The following is a 22,843-nucleotide window of genomic DNA, read 5'->3' as shown; positions in this document are numbered from 1 at the left end:
TTAGATGAGCATCCAACACTCTAAGAAGCCTCATATTTGAACCTTTTGGGGATTTCATGTGTTTTGTGTGAGTTTTTTAGTCCTTTTGACTAAGAGGGTTTCCTTGATATGGCTTCTTTCATTATACTAGTTCATGCATCTTAAGTGTGTGTATGTGTGTGCGCACATGCCACTCTATTGTATGTTTTCTTGTGTAAAATTATGTCCATGTAATCTATACATGTCAATATAAATACACATGTTAATACGTTCATATGTTTGTGTCCATATGGGAAAGAGAGCTTGTGTGTTACATTTGCTAGTGTTGTATGGAGTGTCCAAACAACATGCATTGGTGGAAATGAAGGTCACAAACAACATGGGGGATTTAGTTGTTTATTGAATGAGTCTTTCTTTCCAGATGTTATTGGAATTCTACCAATAGAATTTGATATAATCATCACAACATATTATCCTTGTCACGTGAAGAAGATGTGCATATTCATGTAACTACAATTTACCTAGATTGGAATTCTCCACAAACAACTATGATCATATTACAATAAATTAATTATTATCTCATTTTAAAGAATGAGTCTTCCTTTCAAAGTGCTTGGAACATTGCCAATAGAATTGGCGTAACCATCACCTTTGAATATCCTTGTCACATAAAGTAGATTTTGAACATATTCTTGAAGCTCTACTTGAGTTGTTGTGGAATTCTTCATAAACAACAATGATCATATTACAACAAATTACCTATTATCTCCTTTTAAAGAATGACTCTTCATTTTGAGGTTCTTAATTGGAATTTGACCAATAGAATTGATGCAATCATCGCATAAGGTTACCCTTGTCAACTGTATATTTGGACATATTCATGAAACTACTCTTTAGCTATTATGGAATTCTCAAAAAACAATGATGATCATATCTTCCTTGTGTGATTAAAGCCTTTTTGCAATGCCAATGTATCATGACATGGGAAAAATTTAGAGGCTCTTCACATTGCATTATACTACATATGTTGCACCAAACTACATGTTCTTCGCCGAACGCTAGGCAATCACAAACATCAATTTACATGTTTGAGCGCATCTCATTGTGTGTCATCCGATTCATTGCTTCTATATGACTTAGCTCAAGCTCACTATGATGTGATAGAAGGCATCGGGGCACAAGTGATAAGAGTAATTGACTATGCACTCTTTGCCCTTATCAAGTTCAAGAGTCTATGTATCACACTTTGATACATTGCTTTGCCCTTGATCACATCTGACTATGCTTTCGACACATTTTCAACCAAACCCAATCCTTGCACGAATTTCTCATAGTCACAATATGCATCTCAATTGCCACATTAATTAATAAAGCTCTTTACAATAAAACTCTTTTTTAAATCGTCGAAAATATTCCATTTTTTGCCTCATAGGTTATATTTAATCTTCAAAGAATATGAGAAAATCTATCTATCTCTTGTGTCATGAGCTTGCATGTCCAATAATAGCTTCTCTATATTTTCAATTGTACCCCTTATTTATTTCTCAGCCATGTTGGCAATCATGATCAAACAAATTATATTACAAAACAAAAACCAACACACATTACCAACCATGTGGGCAACCGAGACAAGCATCGTGTCAAACATCAATTGCACCCATTGAGCCATTAAAATACATCTCACCAAGTATACCGTTCCTAAGTTTATCAACTTACTAAAATACCACGAAATGAAGCCATGCATACCATGGAATGCTGTTTCCATTAGAATATAATAAGGTTTCATTATAATACCATTTCAAGTTCATTGAACTCAGAAAATGTCACAAAATAATAGGGAATTATAATATAACTTTATGGTGGTGTGCATGTCGTCGAATAATATCATTGTATGGTAGATAGTAGATAATACGAGCTTCTAAAAAGCATTGCATTTAAAAACTAAAGGTGTGGTCATAGAACTTGTTCAACATTAGAAGACTCCTAAGGAGGAAAAGGTCATTGACACATGTGCCTATATATAGAGAGATAAGTGAACAAACAACAACAAAACACTCATCCATAAAACAAACACTTCACTCCCATATAGTGTAGTTCTTGGCATCATCACACACATTGATCTACTATACTTGTTTTGATCATCACTTTCTTAGCTTAGCTTATTTTTCCTTTGCTTTCGCCGTCAAAAATCATCACCATATGCCAATACCATCTAATTGCCCTTCTCCTTCTAGTAGTGCTACTACCGACAAGGGAGTAGGAGAAGAGATTTGGACGAACCTCCTCGCACCTCTCAAGCGCGGCAAATTCAACCTCTCTCACCGCGTTGTTCTAGCACCCGTCACGAGATGCCGCGCTCTAGACTATGTGCCTCAGCTCGCCCATATTGAATTTTACGCCAAGAGAGCCACATTCGGGGGCCTCTTGATAACCGAGGCGGTGGCCGTAGCCCAAGAAGCCATCGGGTATAAAGAAACAACTTACCATAATTTCAGCTACATACTCATACATGCATGCATTTCATACATTACATAGTTGTGTCATTATCTCATCCCAAGTACTAGGTTAACCTATGTCATCATTAATTTGCATGAAGTGGTTAAAGTTACACTAGGTTCTGATCTTTAAGCTTTAAATGGATTGGGTTACACTAGGTTCCCGCATTCGCCCGGCATTTGGGCGGAGGAGCAAGTGGCGGCGTGGCGGCGTGTAGTGGCGGCGGTTCATAACAAAGGCGGCCTCATCTTCTGCCAGCTCTGGCATGTGGGCCGGGCATCCCACACATGTGAGTTTCAAACTTACTCCACCCACATCATCATCATCATCACTGCCAAGCTCATAACATTGGAAGGCAAGGCTGTATAAGATTCAGGAAATTTGTCTAATTTACCCTTGCTTGGTATGCTTATTTTGCCACAGATTACCAACCAGAAGACTGCAAGCCCGTGTCCTCCACATCCCGGAGACTGCCATCGGACTGCTTCATCCGACTACCTGATGGAGCCACCGACATTTACGCGGAGCCGCGCGCCCTCGAGACAGAGGAGATAGCGGGCATCGTAGAGCAGTTCCGCAGGGCAGCACGCAATGCCAGGAGGGCTGGATTCGACGGCGTGGAGATCCATGCTGGCCATGGCTACCTCATCGACCAGTTCTTCAAGGACGGCATCAATGACCGCACCGACGCATATGGCGGAAGCATGCAGAACCGATGCCGATTGGGGCTGGAGGTAATGGCAGCCGTGGCAGCGGAGATGGGCGGGGAAGAACGCACAGCCATCCGGATCTCACCCGTCATCGACCACTTGGGCGCCACGGATTCGGACCCGGTCGCGCTCGGCCTCCACTTGATATCGGAGCTCAACAAGAGGAACCTGGCGTACCTCCACATGACAGAGCCCCGGTTCAACAACAAGGGCGCAACGGGGCTCATGGAAACCGCGGACGATTGTGGCATATTCCGGGACGCCTACAAAGGAGTGTTGATGAGGAGTGGCGGGTACACTCGAGAGTCGGGGATGGAGGCGATTCGGAGCGGAGGTGCCGACTTGATATCGTTCGGCCGCCTCTTCATATCCAACCCCGACCTCCCGTTGAGGTTCGCGATCGAATCGAAGCTCAATGCATACGACCGGTCCACATTCTACACCCACCACCAATTCGAGGGATACCTGGACTACCCATGCCTCTCGGAGAAGGAGATCTCGGAGGGGTGGGCGGCTCTCCGGCGGAGACGCAAGAGCAAGAGTGCCCGAAGCATCCGGACACCGGGCTCACTCCGCCTCAACCCGGGGGCCTCCGGGTCTACTTGTGGTGGGCAGAGGTTTTTATACAACAATAACATGTTGCCTAGTCCCAGCCCTTCTCCAAGGACCCCTCACACTCCCCTCCTGGCTGCCTCCCCCACACCGTATTCCTCTTATGACTAGTGACCACATCAAATGGTCAGGCCCCGCCCCCCGAACCGATACCTATGGACGGCGTCCTCCTTTCCCATGCTTACCCCAATGGAAAGGTTTGAGAAGAAATCTTCTCAACAATGTCCACCAGAATTAAGATCATTTCTTACCATGTTCCACTCTAGTCCTCTCCTGAACAACGCTTGAGCTATCGAAGCATCTCATCTCAACCTTTTGGCAACACTTTTACGGACATTTGTTGTGAAGCAAGCCTCATCTCAATTCTCCTCGTTGTTCACGACAACAAATGTCCATCCCATCTTTGTACTCAAATAAACTTTCATGTGTTTTCTACATCCCTATCATAGAAGCCTAACTAAACAACCCAAAAGACTAATGTTATTTAGTCATGTTTTTCAAATATTAGAACTTACAAATATATTATACTTAGTTTTGAAAAGAACAGGTTTCATTGATGTTTTTTGGGCTCCTCCCCAAATGAGAGAGTGATGAAATATCCACTTAGGCCCTAGAATGTGCTATTAATCAAGTTAAAACGTGAATGTGTGAAAGATTGTCTCCTTGTAAACAAGTATAGGATTCACGAATATACTACCTACATTTTATAAGGCCGACACTTGATACAGAGTCATATCGCATAACCTCATGAAGAGAGCATTTGTACATGTATCAAGAACATGATGAAATTAAACATTCCTACTACCATATGGTGTCACTACAATGACGACTAGGAAAAAATGGATTCGAGCAGAATAAATATAGAAAGTTCATCACAACGCCTCTTACATTCTCACAAATCTTCATAGATGCAAAATAATAAAAAAATATGATATACACGTGGCAAAGAGATGAAACAAAAAAAAAGTCTAGGATCAAATGTTAGGATGGATTGTGTGTCCAATCACGTTTGTTACAACCAACATTCCATTCTAGAAGGTGCTAGCATGAGGTCTCAAAGATGACTTTAGCATGGGAGTCGGGACAGTATAGGTATGTAACAATGTATGTAGAGATGAGGGATGTCATGGGAACCCTGATTGATTTTATGGTGAGCCGATAGGATGTCATGTTCCATCAATTGTAATTTCACTTTTGTCATTAATACATTGTTATTTGAGAGAGAGAGAGAGAGAGAGAAGGAGAGTTTCACACTAATTATGTATACCATAAGCAGGTTAAAGATAGAGTTTGGTTAGTGAAGAAGGTTTTGAATATATGGCATATTTCTTGATGTGTAAAATGGTGTTGTCTAGTTTTAGATGCAAGATAACACTCTCATCTTAAATTTCGTGCTAATGTGTCTCTATGGTGTGTCATGGTGGGTTGGTTGCCTTTGGTGATAGCATTAAAACGAATACATATTTCAAATGGTACATGTTTTTTTTTGTACAATGATTGAGGAAGATGCTAGACACAAGTTCATTGCATGCTCGGTCACTAAAGCCATTTGGGTTGTTATATTGCTACTTTGGGCATCATTAACTAGGAGTGTTGTGTCACCTTTTCAAGAGGTTTTCATTGAAAGTGTTAGAGCTCTACCCGCCCCATCATATAAGGTAGTGTTTGACTATCTTAGGTATTGGGGGATGTGGTGTAGTTGAAGCCTTAGAAATGGGTTCTTGTTTGATGAACTTCTTGGAGCACCACAACAAATATGTAGGCTAAAAGGAATGCTAATTTGGCAAATTTCACAACCATGTTGTACGAGCGACTTGTCCCTAGAAGAGTTGGATTTATGCCATTTAGTACTGCAACACCTTTGAGGGTTTTTACCTTGCCATATCATTACTAATAAAGTATTTGAGAAGTAAAGGCTTCACATTGTCATGTTATTTTAAATCAAACATAAGATTTACACACACAAAACAAAATGTGTGTGTGTGTGTGTGTGTGTGTGTGTGCGTGTGTGTGTGTGTGTGTGTGTGAGAGAGAGAGAGAGAGAGAGAGAGAGAGAGAGAGAGAGAGTAGGAGGCATCCCCTCAAGGAGCAACAAGTTTTGATAATTATTGGGTCAAAGACTAAAGTTCTTGATACATCATCATGTGGTATTGATATTCATTTACGATTGCATGTCCCCAAGACACTAGAATTAATATAATTTTTAGCATGTTAATGTCGTGCGGCGTGCTCCTTTGCCAAACACTTAGCAATCAAAGTATCCATGTCAACTTTGACAATAATGTCACATATATTTATCTTGAAGCAAGACTCCTCTTTATTACCCTTGATGTTCATGATAACAAATGTCCACTCAATCTTCGTACTAAAATATACTTCCATGTGTTTTCCACATCATTATCATAGAAGCGCAATGAAACCACCCAAAAGACGAAAACTATTTGGCCATGTTTCTTAAATCATAAAACTTATAAATATACTATATATTAGTCTTGAAAAGAGCGTACGTCATTGATATTTCTAGGATCCTCCCTAAATGACAAAGTGATAACATACTAACCAAGGCCCTAGTGCACATTATTCACTCACTTAAAACGTGTTGTATATATGAACGTGAATATGTCAAAGATTGTCTCCTTGAAAACGACAAGGGTATGACTTACAAATCCATGATCTACATTTTCATGACGTTATCACTATATACACCATGATATAGCATAACCTCATAAAGCAAGCACACATGCATGTATCAAAAAGATGATGAAATCCAAGATTCCTATGGAGTCAATTCAACAACAAGAAAAGGATCGTTTGGAGGAGAAAAGCTTTGGTGAGTCCATCACAACTCACCTTACATTCTCACAAATATTAACAGATGCAAAATAGTAAAAACATGATATACATGTGCAAAGAGATCAAATAAAAGTCTTGGATCAAATATTAAGATGGATTGTGTGACCAATTACATTCATTACATCCAACATTACATTCTACAAGGTCCTAACATTAGGTCTCAAATATGAATTTATTTAGCATGGAACTAATACTAGAGAAGGATTTGAAGATGGTAATAGCTTCTTCACTTTGAAGATCTCCTTGAACTAGCATGAATGTGTCAACAAATAAATTCCTAAAAAATGATTTTTTTGGGTGCATGTGAATTGTGATATTCGGGTAAGTGCATACTTTGATCTTCATGAAAAAGTGCGGACTTAGGTTTTTTTTGTGCAAAATATTTCTCTCTACATCATTGAAGAAAGTGCAACCCTGACAACCACTCTCATCACTTCCATAATGGTGATCAACCTACGCGGTCCGCGACCTCTCTAATCACTCCCATATTATATCCCAAATGTGAAGGTTTTTACTCGAAAGCATGTTTTCACAAAATGTATGTAATTGTAACATAAATTTCAAAATGTACACAAGTTTCCAAATATTGCAACTGTAAATTGACAAGCTTGCGTTTCTCTTCAAGCATTGATCTATAAAATTTTGTCGATGCTAGAAATGGAAATGTAACATATGTGCTTTATGTTTGTTATTAATGAGCCCCTTTATATAGGATGCATAACATATATCATAATAAATGAAGCTTCTAATAGGGTATTTTGCTTGTGCATCTAATTGGAGAGTTAGAAACCCTAAAAACCTCTCTAAGAATTGTTACTTCCTCCTACATACTTGAGACTATTTGAAATCGAATTAGACAAGATTAATAGGTGATTACGACGCATGGGAAGAGCCTACGGAAGGCAAGCGCGGAGTGGGAAGAGTCGATACACCGAGGTGTTCGACATGCGGAGACGATAAAACCAAAGGAGCGGCATGCAAAGGGCGGAAACCGGAGTGCAACCGGAGAGATCCGGAGCGCATCTAGAGGACATGCGAGGCGGACCAAGAGGGTGTACCTCGGGGCGAAGCGGCAACATCGGAGGTTGCGGAGGACATCGAAGACGAGAGCACCGACACGGATGTCGGGGAAGCAATGTACCTTTTCGAAAGGGTACGCAGAGCGGAGCGGAGTGCGAGACGTGCGATGTGGCCGCGTAAGGGCCAAACGACAAGCACGAGGATGATCGGCGAGCATGGAAGGCTATGTCTTGAAAACCGGAGGAGGTGCGTGGAGAGCAACGGGCTACGGAAGCGCGGCGTCCTGGAAGGCATGCGAGGCCAAGCAGGCCAAGAGGACGAGAGACGGGATGAAGCGGTAACGGGAGTCGCGAAGGACATTGACATGGTGGTCGGGATGACGGTACGCTCTACGTCGAGAGAGCACGGCGCGCAACGGAGAAGCGAGGAGCGTGTAATGAGGTCGTCGAGGGACCGAAGAACGAGCGCATGTTCGGGAGACAACAAGGGCCCACGGAAAGAGCCTACGGAAGGTGAGTGCGGAACGGAGGGAAACGACACGAGGTGTTCGAGACGAAGAGAGGATCGAGTCGGAGATAGAGCACAAGCGGTACGCAAGGGGCGGAATCCGGCGAGAAAACGGGGTGACCAAGGGCCTAATCGGAGGACCTACGTGGCGGACAAAGAAAGAGTGACCGGATCAGCAATGGTGTTCGGGATGGACGGTCGAAGAAGAAGGTGTGTGCGCCGGACATGGTGGATCGGATGGAGCCGGCGGGTCAGGGCCGGTAAGGAGCCGGCAAGACGGATCGGCGCCGGCAAGGGACTAGCAAGACGGTTGGGTGCCGGTAAGGCGAAAGACCCGGTTGATCACCGTCGCCGAAATCTCTCACCCTTTTCCTTTCCTGGCACATACCGGTGGATGTGCGTTTTGGTGGGGGTGGATGTCGTGAAGATTTCCGGCTATAGTGTGAAACCGGGGTGGAATGGGCAAATCGGTGGTGTGCAACATGTGCACGTGTATACTAGGAAAGGGTGTGTAGAAAGAAGAGGGGAATTTTATCCCACATTGTAAGGTCCCCCCTTCCTTGGGCTATAAAACGAAGAGAGGGGTCACTTATGAGGGGTTGCCTATTTTGTGTGAGTAAGGTATACCACTTAGTCTAGGGTTCTCCTTCTTCCCATTTCGTTTTAGGGTTAGGGTTTCGGTTAGGGTTTTCTTCTTGGGTTTTCCTTTAGGGTTTTTCATATAGTCGTTTGGTGCGGCCATGGCGGCCACCATTGTTGTAATCATTCATTTTTTAATAGAACTTCTTGTTGAGTATCTTATGTTACGGGCATGACCATATAATATCCCGTGGTAAGAATTTACCGTAGAATTCTATACACGTGGATAAGTGTGAGGGTTAAACGAGAGTGTAAAGAAGGGGAGGATTACTTTTAATCCTCGGGATTGAGACAACCCATTAGGTCAAGTGTGAACTTGCTTGGGGGCCTTGGGTATCGCTATAAATAAGAGGCCTAGCTACCCTCATTTGATCATCTTTTGACTACATCGAGACTCTGCTCGTGTGGTGGGTCAACTCTTGTAGCGAGCGCGCCAGCACCAGGTACGACTCGACGCCACGGCGGTGGTATGGGACGCCGATCGAGGCTCGAGTCCGTCTCGATCCCTTCGCTCGGGGGTGGTCGGGTGGATCGGCACCCTTCTTTCTCTTTCTCCTTTCTATCTTTCATTTCTTTATCCTTATCTTAAGCTTACTTTAGTACCTAGATCTATAATATTGATTGCATCTTCTTCTTCTTCTATCATAATGTCATATTCGTTCTCTTCTCCTCTTGAGCTAATCTTTCTCCTCCACTCCCTAGTCCAAGACCCCCGTGGTCCCGCCCTTCTACACGCACGCGCGTAACAACAAGACAACGGTATTTGCATTCACCATCGGTGCATTTTCCTCCGTAGTTTGTCTTTTTCTTTTTACGAGATCCACAAGAAGATCATGGAACTCCTTTTTTGCTATTCCGAGTAGTTCCCGAAGTGAAAACTCTACCCGGCTGTCGAGGATTCTCTCCTCGAACACTTTCTTTATGTCCGTCCGTTGCTCAATGTCCGAAGCGAGTTTGAATGTCGGAATCGATTTTCCTTTCCCTCTTCCGTCGGAGTTCCAGCTCTCTAGTGTCTTCGATGGTCCAGCTGCATCCTCCGTGCGTCGCCGCTTCTCGTCCACATACACCTCATGTAGTTGACATAGGGCGTATATGCTATTCTTATCGACGGGGCACTCCCATCAAGTAGCTTCCCGGATGCCTTCCGCGGTGCTTCAGATCTCGTTGGAGTCGGTTTTCTCGGTGTTTTCTAACACTTCCGGCCAAAAAGACACATTTGCTCCCGATGACTCCCCGACACGTATTCCCGATTGTCACGTAATTGCTCTTCGCCGCTATTTCCTCCTCTAGGACCTTCTTCATGCCACCTTTTCGGAAGTTCGGTCGGAGCGGCTTCCGAGAGTCCATCGAATGAATCTGATTTCCCTCATAGTAGATAAGATCTCGTCGTAGCGCCTCCTTGTACTCATCGCAATCTCTCCGATCATGTTCGGTGCTATCGCACCATATGCATTGACGGTCCATGTACTTGGAACTTGTGGGACGGTCTTCCGTCTTCTTCACCATCGCGATTTTCAAATTCTCCATCTCCTTCAGCAATTGCTCCACTGTGGTTGCGTCGATTCCCTTCTCGGTTGTAGTCTCCTGAGCCCACGGTTGATGGTCTTCCGATCCGGATCTCGATTTCGGAATCGGTTCCGAAACCCTCTTTTCTTCGTTGGCAAGCCATTGCCCCCTCTTTGTGTATCGCGCGACGATATCCCGCACGCTTTCCCATGCTTCGATGAGGCCACTCTCGGTAGTCATGTCCTCTAGAAGCACTCCAAGATCCTTCCGGTCTCAGACGTCTACGGCTCGTAAGAACATGATAACTTTATCTGGTGCGAGGATAGCTTGATCTCTCGCAGACAACCTCCCGAACCGACTTTTGAATGCCGAAAACACATCGAGGAACTTCATCCCCTTGTCCGGCATTTCCACCCAATCCTCGAATCCTCTCCGTGTTGCCTTGGAGGAGTCCTCGATAGCGAACGTGGTCTTTAGCGCCTCTTCAAACACTTCCCACATCGGATTTTGTTGTTGTAGCCCGTGGATACTTTCTTGAAGCCCGTCGGTAGCCACCCGGTTGAAGGATGTCACTTGCAGTCCTTCTGAAATCCCGCACTGTAGCATTTCTGCCTTGTAGTCTCGAAGATAGCGTGATACAACCTTTCCGTTGAATTGCTTGATTCGTTGCACGAGCCGCACTACTGTTGTCGCTATCTCCGACATCGCTCATTGTTCTTGAAGCATCCGCTCAAACATCATCATTATGTTGTTAGCCTCTGGTTGATTTTCCATCTCCTTGCCATCCCTGTTCACATCGGGTTCACCACTTGTGTCGTGTCGTTCGGCTCCGGATCATTGCGTGAGTCGGGCGAGAACCACTGAGGTTTTGGACTAGGAGAAAAGAAAATTCTAAGGCAATGATGAATATGAAATATGTTGTAAGAAAGAAAGATATGAAAAACTCGTGAATCCCACGAGTATAGTGTATTAGTGAGTACTCAAATTAAGAGAGAAAAATAGTTAGCAAATTCGTGAATCCCACGATTATATTATATTAATCCACCCTTGTAAAATAAGCAACAACCACCATACATCTTTCTCTCCTCCTTATATAAGGATGGAAGAGGCTAAGCATAGCTTCATGCTTTTTCTAAAATGTTCATGCACACTAAATGTGCATGAGTTACCTTTTTACACTATGCTTTTATTTCCTAAATATAGTGCTCATGCTCGCTAGATGTGCACGAGTCATTTTTTATTGGTGTACATTTTCTTATAAATAAAGTATTCATGCATTCTAAAAATGCATGACTTACCTTTTATAAAGGTAGACTTAAATAAAGGTCTTATATGTATTAAATCTATATTTATAACACTTAGGATAAGTTAGTATAGTGGTAAGGTTGGGGTTTGTCTAAGTGGAGGTGCAAGGTTCAAATATTGCCTTGTGCATGTAATAAATACTTTTAATATTTTATTTTATTTATTATACATACTTTAAATCGGATATAGTATTTTACATATTTCACGTAATGTGTGAATCATTTTCTAGAGGGATCTTCTCATCGGTCATTGTATTCAGTGATCACAAAAACCTTGCCTACTTTCAGAATGCTCGTGTGTTAAATCGACGTCAAGCTCGGTGGGCCCAATTCCTCACTCGTTTCGACTTCAAAATTACATATCGTCCGGGGAAGCAACAAGGGAAGGCAGATACATTATCACGGCGCTCGTATCTAGCACCGCATCCTGGCGAGCCAGCTTTCGATAACCAAAAGCAAGTAATCTTGGGACCGACATGACTGCAAGCAACACAGGTCTTCGGTATGCCCTTGGATTCTCACATTATCGATACCATATGTGAGGACTTGAAGACAGATTCTTTCTCCTAAGACATTCTAGCACAAATTGATCCCTCTCGAGCATCTTGTTCACAGTCGCAACAACCAGGTATGGACTATCGACAATTCGAATGTCATGATGGATTACTATTGTTTAAGAAACTCTTGTATGTTCCTAATGGTTCTTGTCGCCTTCGAGTAGTCCAAAACTGTCATGACACATATATAGTTGGGCATTTTGGTAGTACTAAAACATTAGATTTAGTACAATGATCATTTTGGTGGCCCCATATGCGACAATTTGTCAAAGATTTTGTTCGGACTTGTGATAAATGTTGCGGAGCAAAAATGCCAACGCATCATCCATATGTTTTATTAGAACCGTTACCAATTCCCAGCAAGCCGTGGCAATCCATTGCTCTAGATTTCATCACAGATCTTCCTGTCTCTGAGGGATTCAATCCAATCTTAATAGTAGTAGATTGATATACGAAGATGGCTCATTTCCTACCATGTACTAAGCAAATATCCAGTGAAGAAACCGTCGAAACTGTCATGCGTGAAGTATGTCGACATCATGGCCTTCCCGATAGTATCATCAGCGATCGTGGACCCCAGTTCGTCTCGAAATTCTAGAACCACCTCTTTAAAATGCTCAAGGTCACTTGTAACCTCTCCTCCGGCTACCACCCACAAACAGACGACCAAGCAGAACGAACAAATCAAACGCTGGAGTTGTATCTTCGGTGCTTTCTAAGCTATCATCAAGATGACTAGGCGGATATTCTCCACTTCGCTGAATTTGTGTATAATAACTTTGTCCACTCATCGACAAAGGTTACACCATTTTATGCTTATACGGGTTGTCACCCCCGGTGGTGTGTATTTGAAACCCTAGAGTTACGTACAAATCCTTGCGCAGAGGATCGTTTGGAGCGGTTACACAAGATACAAATGGATTTATCTACTCATCTACAACAAGCTCAACAAACACACAAGGTTTACGCGGATCGTCATCAGCTTCCATCCAGTTTTAATATTTGAGATCGGGTATGGCTACTACGACGACACATCTAGATTACTCGCACATGCGAGAAGTTGGATTATCGACGATTAGGTCCTTTCCGTATTATCGGAAAAACTAATGATGTCGCTTTTCATCTTGATCTACCTCCACAATTTCGGATACATCCGGTGTTTCATAGTTCTCTCCTCGAACCCTATCAAGACAGCACCATCCCAGGTCATATTAAACAACCTCAACCCCCGATCGAACTTGAAAATGAACCTGAGTACGAGGTTGCCGCCATCCTCGATTCCAAGATTTTTAGCAACAAGCTCTACTATTTAGTCGATTGGCTAGGATATAGTCCCAGCGAGCGTACTTGGGAACCAATAGAAAATATGACCAATGCTCATGCTCTTCTTGAAGACTTCCATCGTCAATATCCAGACAAACTAGGTCCTCAATCCAAAACTCATCGTGACACTCGTTGTTTTAAAGGGGGGATAGTGTCATGATATTCCAAGACTCGAACCCATGACCTTATGTTACATGGGTCGAGCTCTTAACCATTAGACTATATGTGTAATACGAAAGATATTATTTTCATTTAAGTTTTACTATCAAAAATTGATGTATATTCCAGATTTCTCTGGAACACTCTAGAAACTTCAGGAGTATTCCTAAGAACACTATAAAAGGAGGCACAAGGCATTATTTCAAACCAAATCGATTCAATGCCACTCTTAAGCCTCCTAGCCATCCTTGTATATTCTTTTCACATAATATATCATTGTCATCATCATTCTCTCTCTCTCTCTCTCTCCTTCTCTCGAGTGTTCTGCACCCTCTTTTCCTCTTAGTACTAATATTCATCTATTAGTACTAATTTCCTCTCTGTCTCAATACTATTCCAAACAGTTAGAGATCTTTGACCACCAACATGTCCCTCATCTTTGACTTCTACATTGGGTAGTTGGAGTCGGTGAGCTTGAACATGTTGCCGAATGGATCTTCCATGCTCTGATACCAGCTCAATAAAAACAAGGAGTGCTCAGCCACAACCGAGTCCTAGCTACACGATGGAAGAAACAGAAAACATAAATAAGATGATATAGAATGTTAACCTGGAAAAACCACAGGAGTTCTCAAAACTCCAAACAATATCACTATAAAGGAGAGGTACAACAATGTGAAACTCAGAGGCAACGACCCCGAGCTCTATCTTCGCCAATCGGCAGTTACAACAGAAAAGCTTTCTGTATCTCTCTCCCTCTCTGTCTCTCTCTGTACAACAAGAATGATAATAGCAACAACTCTACCACTACCCATTTGCCCTAGTTATATTTATACTATAGGCTATTTACAAATGTGGCCTCAACGGCCCATAAGAAGCATATTTACAAATATGTCTCTCTTCCGATTCATACCGGATCCAGTCGGACCCCTTCCGGATCACTCCAATCTGGCTCATTCTTCTCAAGCTTCTCTGATCCCCATCCGGAGGGACCAGTATCTCAACAGTCTGGATATCGTCAGTCTCCTCTACGTCTCTTGTCGTACTCCGGAGAATAGTCCCTTTCGTAACGATCCTAGAAGTAATTCTCTCTGCTTCAATCATCATATCGGTAACGTCCCTCCGGTCTGTACCTATCCTCTCTCCAGTACCAGTCATCATCCGGCCTCCGTTCCTCTTGGGGTTCGATTTTCCTTACCAGCGCGTCCTGTTGGTTCAATAAGTTGTACTCACACCGGTCCATGTTGTGTGTCTTTGAGTGACACAACAAGCATTGTGTCCACATGGTACATTCTACGATTGAATGGTGGGGTTTAGACATGTTGTACATTGAACCACCTCCCGGAATCACAGGTCCTCCTTGTTGGGTAGTGCGCATTGTAGGGCCCCCCATAGCCATGTAATTCCCGTTCTGGGCCCGATCCATCTTGAGTACCCGGTCAATGACCGCCAATTGTACTCGTCCAAAAATCTAACATTGCTAACATAGTTCAGAGTGGTTCCCGGAGAGCTGCTAGAAATATTGCCTTTAACTTCATCCCCCAAGGGTGCCCTCGTTAGTTGATTGTGCAACTTCTGGAACTGGATGATAAATTGGGGTACGGTTTCATTGGGTTCTTGGAACGTAGTATAGAAAAGTCCGACTAGCTCTTGTTGCGCCACCTATCGGTGAAACTGCCGCAAGAACTTCTCCCGCAGTGCTTGAAATGGAGCGAAGCTCCCTGGCATATGTTTAGCATGCCATCGCTCCGCCGGTCCTTCCAATGATAGGCCAAATTCTGCTATTTTCGATCGTTCAACTTCTGCTTCCATTAGTCTTTGTGAGACATGGTTGTCCTCCCATGTCTCTAAAAAGGCATAGACATGTGCCTCCGCGTCTGGTTCATACTAGTACTTGGGATATGGGTATGGCATGTTATCCTCTTCTTCGACTCGGTCCGGTTCCGGTATGTGTTCGTGTACCAGTGGTGTCGGCACGCGGTCGTCTTCCTCCTTCTCCAATTTCTTCTTCTTCTTCTCTTAAACTTATTTAAGCAAATCTAGCAAATCTCTCTCGTAACTATGGAGTCCGTCATCAAGCAAGAATATATGCACATTCTCTCCGAACTCGATATGCTAACAACCTAATTCGTGGCCCTGGAGCAAGAAAATCACAGATTGCTAGGTGACCTACAACAAGTAAGTGCTGAGAAGGTACAACAATTTGAAGAGTTATCTCAACGGGTGCATCAATTGGAGGCTACTCTACTGCATCGACAAGTGGTGGAAGTTCAAACTTCACCGAAAGAACCAAAGATTAGTCTACCAACCAAGTTTGATGGTACAAGGTCTCAATTTTGTGGATTTTTAAATCAGGTAAGGCTTGTGATTAAATTGCATCCTAGCCGTTACCCAATTGATGTTGGTCCCGTATGACTAGTTGGTACCTTGTTAACAGGTACCGTACTAGCATGGTTTGCACCACTCCTAGAGAAGCACTCACCATTATTAGAAGATTTTGAAGGGTTTATTAATGATTTCCAGGCCAACTTTGGAGACACCGATAGTATGAGGACCACAATAAACAAAATTCGGCGATTACGACAAGGAGATCATCTTGCTTCTGCTTATGCTGCAGATTTTCACCTTATAGCATGTGATATTCCATGGGACGAGGCAGCGTTAATGGACCAATTTCGTCAAGGTGTATGCAATGATGTGAAGGATTTACTTCTTACCTTCCATGATGGTCCAAAATCTCTTACTGAAGCAGTAAGTCGAGCCGTGCGATGTGACAATCGCTTATTTGAGCGGTGTTCTGAGCGCCAACAAATGTTATGCTTCCGACCAACTGAAACATATGCTTCGGTGGTCGCAACTCCACCCCAAGTATCAAAGTCAAGTTTGGTGGAAGGCCCTACTCCAATGGAAATCAAGACAACACGACGTCAAGGACCATTATCGGATGCTGAAAAGCAACAATGGCGAGCGAATCGTTTATGCCTCTATTGTGGTGGTCCAGGGCATATTGTTGTGAATTATCCACATAAACCACGATGACAAGTTAACCAAATAAGTGCTCATGACAATCCCATCTCAATTTCTGCCCCACCTTCTCATAACCCAAGTAGGCCTAGTAGTCCCTGTCATAAAAATACATTTGATGTCTTGAGTCAATTAGATGATGTGTTAAACGAGTAAGTCCAGCCAAAATCGGAGCCATTTGGTTGGAAATCCCTAGGCATATAACATCTGTCCCTAGTTGTGGTCCCATTTCATCCGGTCAAGTTAGTTGAGTTTTCTCTACACAAGTTGAGGTTAACACATCTAGTTGTCATCAAGTCCTAGCTTCTGCCCTCTTAGACTCTAGAGCCAACTCTTGTTTCATGGATTGTGAGTTTGCTGTAATGCATAATATTCAGTTGCATAAGCCCCCAAGCCTAGTGTCTGTCAAAGTCATTGATGGACGCCCCATAGCATCAGGTGATATTGTTGAAGAGTCTGAACCAATTCGTGTACTCCTAGGCAATTTGGGCAGTGTCATCTCATTCAACATCATTAGTAGTCCAGAGCACTCCCTAGTTCTTGGTCTTCCATGGTTTGAGCTATATAACCCAACTATTGATTGGAGAAAAAGAACCATTGAAGAGGTCACAATACAATCTGAGTCTCTTAAAACTCCAACAAAGGACATGACATTCCAAAAGATTTCGACAATCTCTATACATCAGCTACGTGAGGAAGGACGAAAGGAAGACATGTTGGTGTTTGCAGTTTTAGCAACTCCCACATCAAGCTCACAAGAATCGAGGGTCCAACTACTGAAGAAATATATAGAATTCTCCGATGTGTTTGATAAGGTGAAGGCCAATAGACTACCAAAGCATCAACCATATGATTGCCCGATTGATTTGCAGCCCAGAAAAGAGCCTCCATGGGGGCCAATTTATAACCTTTCGCCCACGGAGCTAGAGGTTCTTCGGGAATATATCGATGAGAACTTGGCGAATGGGTTTATCCAACATTCAAGATCTCCTGCCGGCGCACCCATATTTTTCGTTAAGAAGAAAGATGGTTCACTTCACCTAGTCGTGGATTATCGAGGATTGAATAAAGTAACTATTCGAAACCGATATGCTCTACCATTGATTTCAAGCCTTCTGGAACGCCTCAGCAAAGCTAAGTATTTCACAAAGTTAGATCTTCGAGGTGCTTACAACCTTGTTCGAATTCGTCCTGGGGATGAATGGAAGACTGCTTTCCGTACTCGCTATGGCCATTTTGAGTATACAATGATGCCATTTGGTCTCACGAATGCACCAACAGTTTTCCAACATATGGCGAATGACATTTTTCGAGATTTCCTCGATATTTTCGTCATAGTTTACCTGGATGATATCTTGATCTACTCAAAAACTCAAGAGGATCATGATATACACGTTCAACAAGCTTTGCAACAGTTGCATGAATATGGTCTCTATGCAAAATTGGAGAAGTGTAGTTTCGACTAGCGTCAAGTGGAATTTTTGGGGTACATAGTCTCTTCACATGGCATCTCTATGGATCTAGCAAAGGTTCAAACAATTTTGGATTGGCAAACACCACAATCTGTGTGAGATGTACAATGTTTTTTGGGGTTCGCAAACTTTTATTGCAAGTTCATCAAAGATTATTCAAAGATCGTATTGCCCCTCACTCAACTGACACAAAAGAATCGACCATTTGTGTGGAGTATAAATGCAAACTCTGCATTTGAAGGATTAAAGCAAGCATTTACATCCGCACCAATTTTGATGCATGTTGATCCATTGAAGAGCGTTATACTCGAAGCTAATGCGTCTAACTTCGCACTAGGAAGCGTATTATCCCATATTAGCAATGATGGCCAACTACACCGTGTGGCTTTTCATTCACAGAAATTCAACGTTGCAAAAATCAACTATGAGATTCACGACAAAGAGCTTCTTGCCATTGTGGATTCTTTTCAACAATGGCGTCATTTTTTGGAGGGTCCATAACTCCTTGTGATTTTTTGGAGGGTTCGTCTCAACAAATCATTGTCTATAATTATCACAAAAATCTAACATACTTCCAAAGTGCTTGAGTCTTGAGTCATCGACAAGCTCGTTGGGCGCAGTTCTTAACTCGTTTTGATTTCGTAATTCTATATCGCCCTGGGACGCAATAAGGAAAAGTAGATGCTTTATCTCAGCGTTCGCATATGGAACTTCAACCAAGAGAGGCCGCATTTGAAAGTCAGAAGCAAATCCTCTTGGGTCCTGACCATCTACGGCTAATGGCATTTCATGCTATAGACACACCTGGGGATTCAAGTCTTCTGGACTCCATTCGGGAGCATATTGAGACTGATGAATTCGCCCAAGACATTCTGAACCATATTATCCCAGATCGTGCTTCTCGTTCACAATCTTAAAATCCTCGTCAAGAGACGAAAACTAAGAGTGTGAGATACCTAGTATGCTCTTGAGCTCTTGAAATCTTGAACGCGATAATGACAATGAGAAGATGACTTTCCTTTATATAGTAATAATTTATTTATATTTTTTTAAATTAAATAAAATTATTTGTATATGTGGCTTATTATAGAATAAATTTTAGTACTTTTTTCACTCATTTGATCTTAATGAGCCCTAGTCAAGATGTCCTCAACATCGAGCTTTAAATGTTGTCTCCATGGACCAAGCATCTTTGTAAGCTAAACTTGGTCCATGGAAACAACATTTTGTCCCATTGGGCCCAAAGAAGAATAAAAGCCTCGTGACACATCACCTCCCACCATGCCTGTCATTGCCCCCTCTAAACTAAATCCATACATGACATTATTAATAAGGTATTCTTTCGTTGGCATTTGGGTTTAATAATGTGTGCATTTTACAGGTATGGGTCCTTTTGATGTTGTTCCTTTGGCCAGTTTGTCCAAAAGAGCGTTCGAAAGGTTGAAAGGGTTAGGGGGTCATGTAGAGATATTTGTATGAGTAAAAATGACTATTCACGCTAATAGGGTTTGGCCACTTCAGATCCAAAGTGGCAGAACAAGACAGTGACAGGAAAGTAAGGGTCATTGGCTTTGAACTAGTGGATGGTCAAAGGGATAAATTCTTGATGAAAAAGTTTCGTCATGACATATGAAGTGGAATTGGACATATTAAAATTGTCAATGCATTCGTGTTAATTATTTATAAATTTTCTTATTGAATCGTCAATTATTGGTATGAATTAGATTGCATGAATAGAATAATGAAGGGACCACAATTCTTCGTCATGGGAAGTGATTCAACATTCCTGTGATGTTGTTGTTGGCAATTCTCTCTTTCCATTATGTGTCTTGTAGAATTCATGGAGACATATTATAAATTTATACAGATACAATAGCAAACAAAAGGGGCAAAGCCACACATTATCTGATTCAGGGTATGTCTTATTATGATGGAGATCGTGGGGGTACTCCTCAGTTATTGTATATTTATTATATTAGACTTCTCTAAAACAGTAATCTCGGAGATGGTGAGGCCACCAGGAGTGGCGTGGACGGCGAGGTGAGGTCGAATCGAGGCCCCGGGGATGAAGGGCCACATGCCATGGTGAGCCGCCTTGGCGGCCGCACACGGGCCGAGTCGGAGCTCTTCTGCCGCCGACGGAGGGTAGCCCAGCCTTCGGATACCTCCTTCTCCGAGAGGCATGGGTAGTCAAGGTATCCCTCGAATTGGTCGTGGGTGTAGAATGTGGCCCGGTCGTATTCATTGAGCTTCGATTCGATCGCGAACCTCAACGGAAGATCAGGGTTAGATATGAAGAGGCGGCCGAACGATATCAAGTCGGCTCCGCCACTCCGAATCATCTCCATCCCGGACTCCCGTGTATACCCGCCGCTCCTCATCAACACGCCTTCATAGGCCTCGCGGAATATACTGCAATCATCGGCTGTGTCGATGAGACCCGTCGCGCCTTTGTTGTTGAACCGCGGCTCCGTCATGTGGAGGTACGCGAGTTTCTTCTTGTTGAGCTCCGATATCAAGTGGAGGCCGAGCGCGACGGGGTCCGAATCCGTGGCGCCCAAGTGGTCGATGACGGGTGAGATCCGGATGGCGGTGCGTTCTTCCCCGCCCATTTCAGCTGCCACGGCCGAGATCACCTCAAGCCCAAACCGGCAACGATTCTCCAAGCTGCCGCCGTATTCATCGGTGCGGTCATTGATACCATCCTTGAAGAACTGGTCAACGAGGTAGCCATGGCCGGCATGGATCTCAACACCATCGAACCCGGCCCTCCTGGCATTGTATGCTGCGTGCCGGAACTGGTCCACGATGCCTGCTATCTCTGAGGTCTCGAGAGCGCGAGGCTCCGCGTAAGTATCAAATGCTCCGTCGGGGAGTCTGATGGTGCAATCTGATGGAAGCCTCCGAGAAGTGGAGGACACTGGTTTGCAACCTTGGGGCTGATAATCTGTGGCACATTAAGCAAAAACTAGTGTCAAAACAGTATGTTTTGGCAAGGGAGTTATGTAGTTTGTTTTGTTTTTGACCCAAGGGCATAATGGGGCACCAAAAATTTCTAAGAAATATCAGATTAGCTCATAATATAAGGTCCAAATCCGCAGTCTGTGTAACATTAATGCAACCTATGTCAGGGCATTAGTTATTAATTTCTTATACTTACAGGCATGGGAGGCCCGGCCGACATGCCATAGTTGGCAAAAGATGAGGCCGCCTTTCTTGTGCACCGCATCCACCACTCGTTGCCACGCCTCCACCTGTTCCTCCGACCAAATCCCAGGCGAATGTGGGAATCTGCAGGATTCAGAACCCATACGCCATCGCGTTCATAGCAAGTATTAGTATGTGACCCTTAAAGCGGCGCGACACATAAAACAATCGGTCCTAATAATTGGAATCATAATTAGGGTAAACTAATCATTTAATCCACGTTTGAGTTTAGTTAATTACCCGATCCCTGCCTGGGAGACTGCCACTGCCTCAGTGATTAACAAGCCCCCTTTGGTTGCACGGAGCGCGTAGAATTGCACATGAGCTTCTTGTGGCACATAGTTCAGTGCTCGGCATCGAGTAACAGGTGCTAAAACTACCCTGAATGATTATGACAATCAATTATAAGCTAGCTGTTAGCCACGAATGTTAAAACGCGGGTTGAATTACAGAATAGAGTGAATTCATGACAGAATGACAATGTTGGATTACAAATAGAGCGAATATTAATTTGACAAATTTTGCACCATGGATGACAAAGTGCATGGTGAGAGGGAAATATATTGGAACGATAAAGTATGAACAAACCGATCAGCATTAGATGAGGCTACAGGGAATGAATAACTTTTATGTTTAAAAGTCGAAAAGAGTCTGTGGCTCTCTGGATTGGATGTAAGGCCATAATATGGTGATGGCTAAATTTCATATAAAACAAATGTTTGTTACAGCAGATCAATTTTGAGTTATTTCTTGATGGATGGATGGATGGATGGATGGATTATGCTAAAAGGAGGGGAAGGAAAGAGAAATTTTGGAGGAAGATGAAGATGTTTACCTGTGGGAGAGATGAAGGTGAGGGCTTAGTGCAAGGGGAGCTAACAGAGAGTCGAAGATCTCATGACGGCCATTTCTCGCTTTTCCTGCAGAAGCGATGGCTCCTGTGCGCATAGTCTAACTAGCTAAGCGGATCTTCTGTGTCGGCTCTCTCTCTTTCTTTGTCTTTTGTCTTACCTCTCTCTTTGCGACCTTCTCTTTCTGTGCCTCTTCCTTCTGTGTGGCTGGATGGGGAGAGAGAGAGAGAGAGAGAGAGAGAGAGAGATCTTCTGTGTGGTTGGGTGGAGAGAGAGAGAGAGATCAGTTAGTGAGTGGAGTGTGAAGAAGAAGCAATGGCCATGTCCACACATACCCACAGCTATATATATACTGACAACTGTTATACATACATACATACATACATACATACATATATACATACATGCATGCATGCATGCATGCTTGCATAGAGAGGAAGAGTAATTTATTTACTCTTATTATTTATTTTAATTTGGGGGTTGGCCCATTCCATTTCATTCAATTCAATTCAATTCAAAGTTTTACGCCTCCGCTCTCTCTCTCTCTCTCTCTCTCTCTCTCTCTCTCTCTCTCTCTCTCTCTCTCTCTCTCTCTGGCTCTCTCTCGAATCTCGACGTCTTTTT

General features: G+C 43.2%; 2 protein-coding genes across 2 annotated transcripts; one reads left to right on the top strand and one right to left on the bottom strand.

Annotated features, from left to right (window-relative positions):
- The first annotated feature begins 2,163 nt into the window (after window positions 1–2,163).
- On the top strand, window positions 2,164–4,348 carry LOC147864030 (12-oxophytodienoate reductase 3-like). The gene is made up of 3 exons (XM_087320245.1): window positions 2,164–2,444; window positions 2,634–2,764; window positions 2,899–4,348. Exons 1-3 carry the CDS (start codon window positions 2,179–2,181, stop codon window positions 3,906–3,908), a joined length of 1,407 nt encoding a protein of 468 aa, XP_087176371.1. The 5' UTR covers window positions 2,164–2,178; the 3' UTR covers window positions 3,909–4,348.
- A 15,443-nt stretch (window positions 4,349–19,791) lies between these two features.
- LOC147864029 (artemisinic aldehyde Delta(11(13)) reductase-like) lies at window positions 19,792–22,496 on the bottom strand. Its single transcript, XM_087319647.1, has 4 exons — window positions 22,204–22,496; window positions 21,609–21,749; window positions 21,322–21,452; window positions 19,792–21,108 (listed from the first exon to the last, which is right to left on the bottom strand). Exons 1-4 carry the CDS (start codon window positions 22,314–22,316, stop codon window positions 20,147–20,149), a joined length of 1,347 nt encoding a protein of 448 aa, XP_087175773.1. The 5' UTR covers window positions 22,317–22,496; the 3' UTR covers window positions 19,792–20,146.
- Window positions 22,497–22,843: the final 347 nt, after the last annotated feature.

This window comes from Azolla caroliniana, unplaced genomic scaffold, assembly GCF_043228905.1.
Source record: "Azolla caroliniana isolate FFs.n. ecotype wild unplaced genomic scaffold, voAzoCaro1.0.p SCAF_5, whole genome shotgun sequence".
NCBI lineage: Eukaryota > Viridiplantae > Streptophyta > Polypodiopsida > Salviniales > Salviniaceae > Azolla > Azolla caroliniana.
The sequence above is the reverse complement of the archived record's forward strand: the minus strand, read 5'-3'. Positions and strand labels throughout refer to the sequence as shown.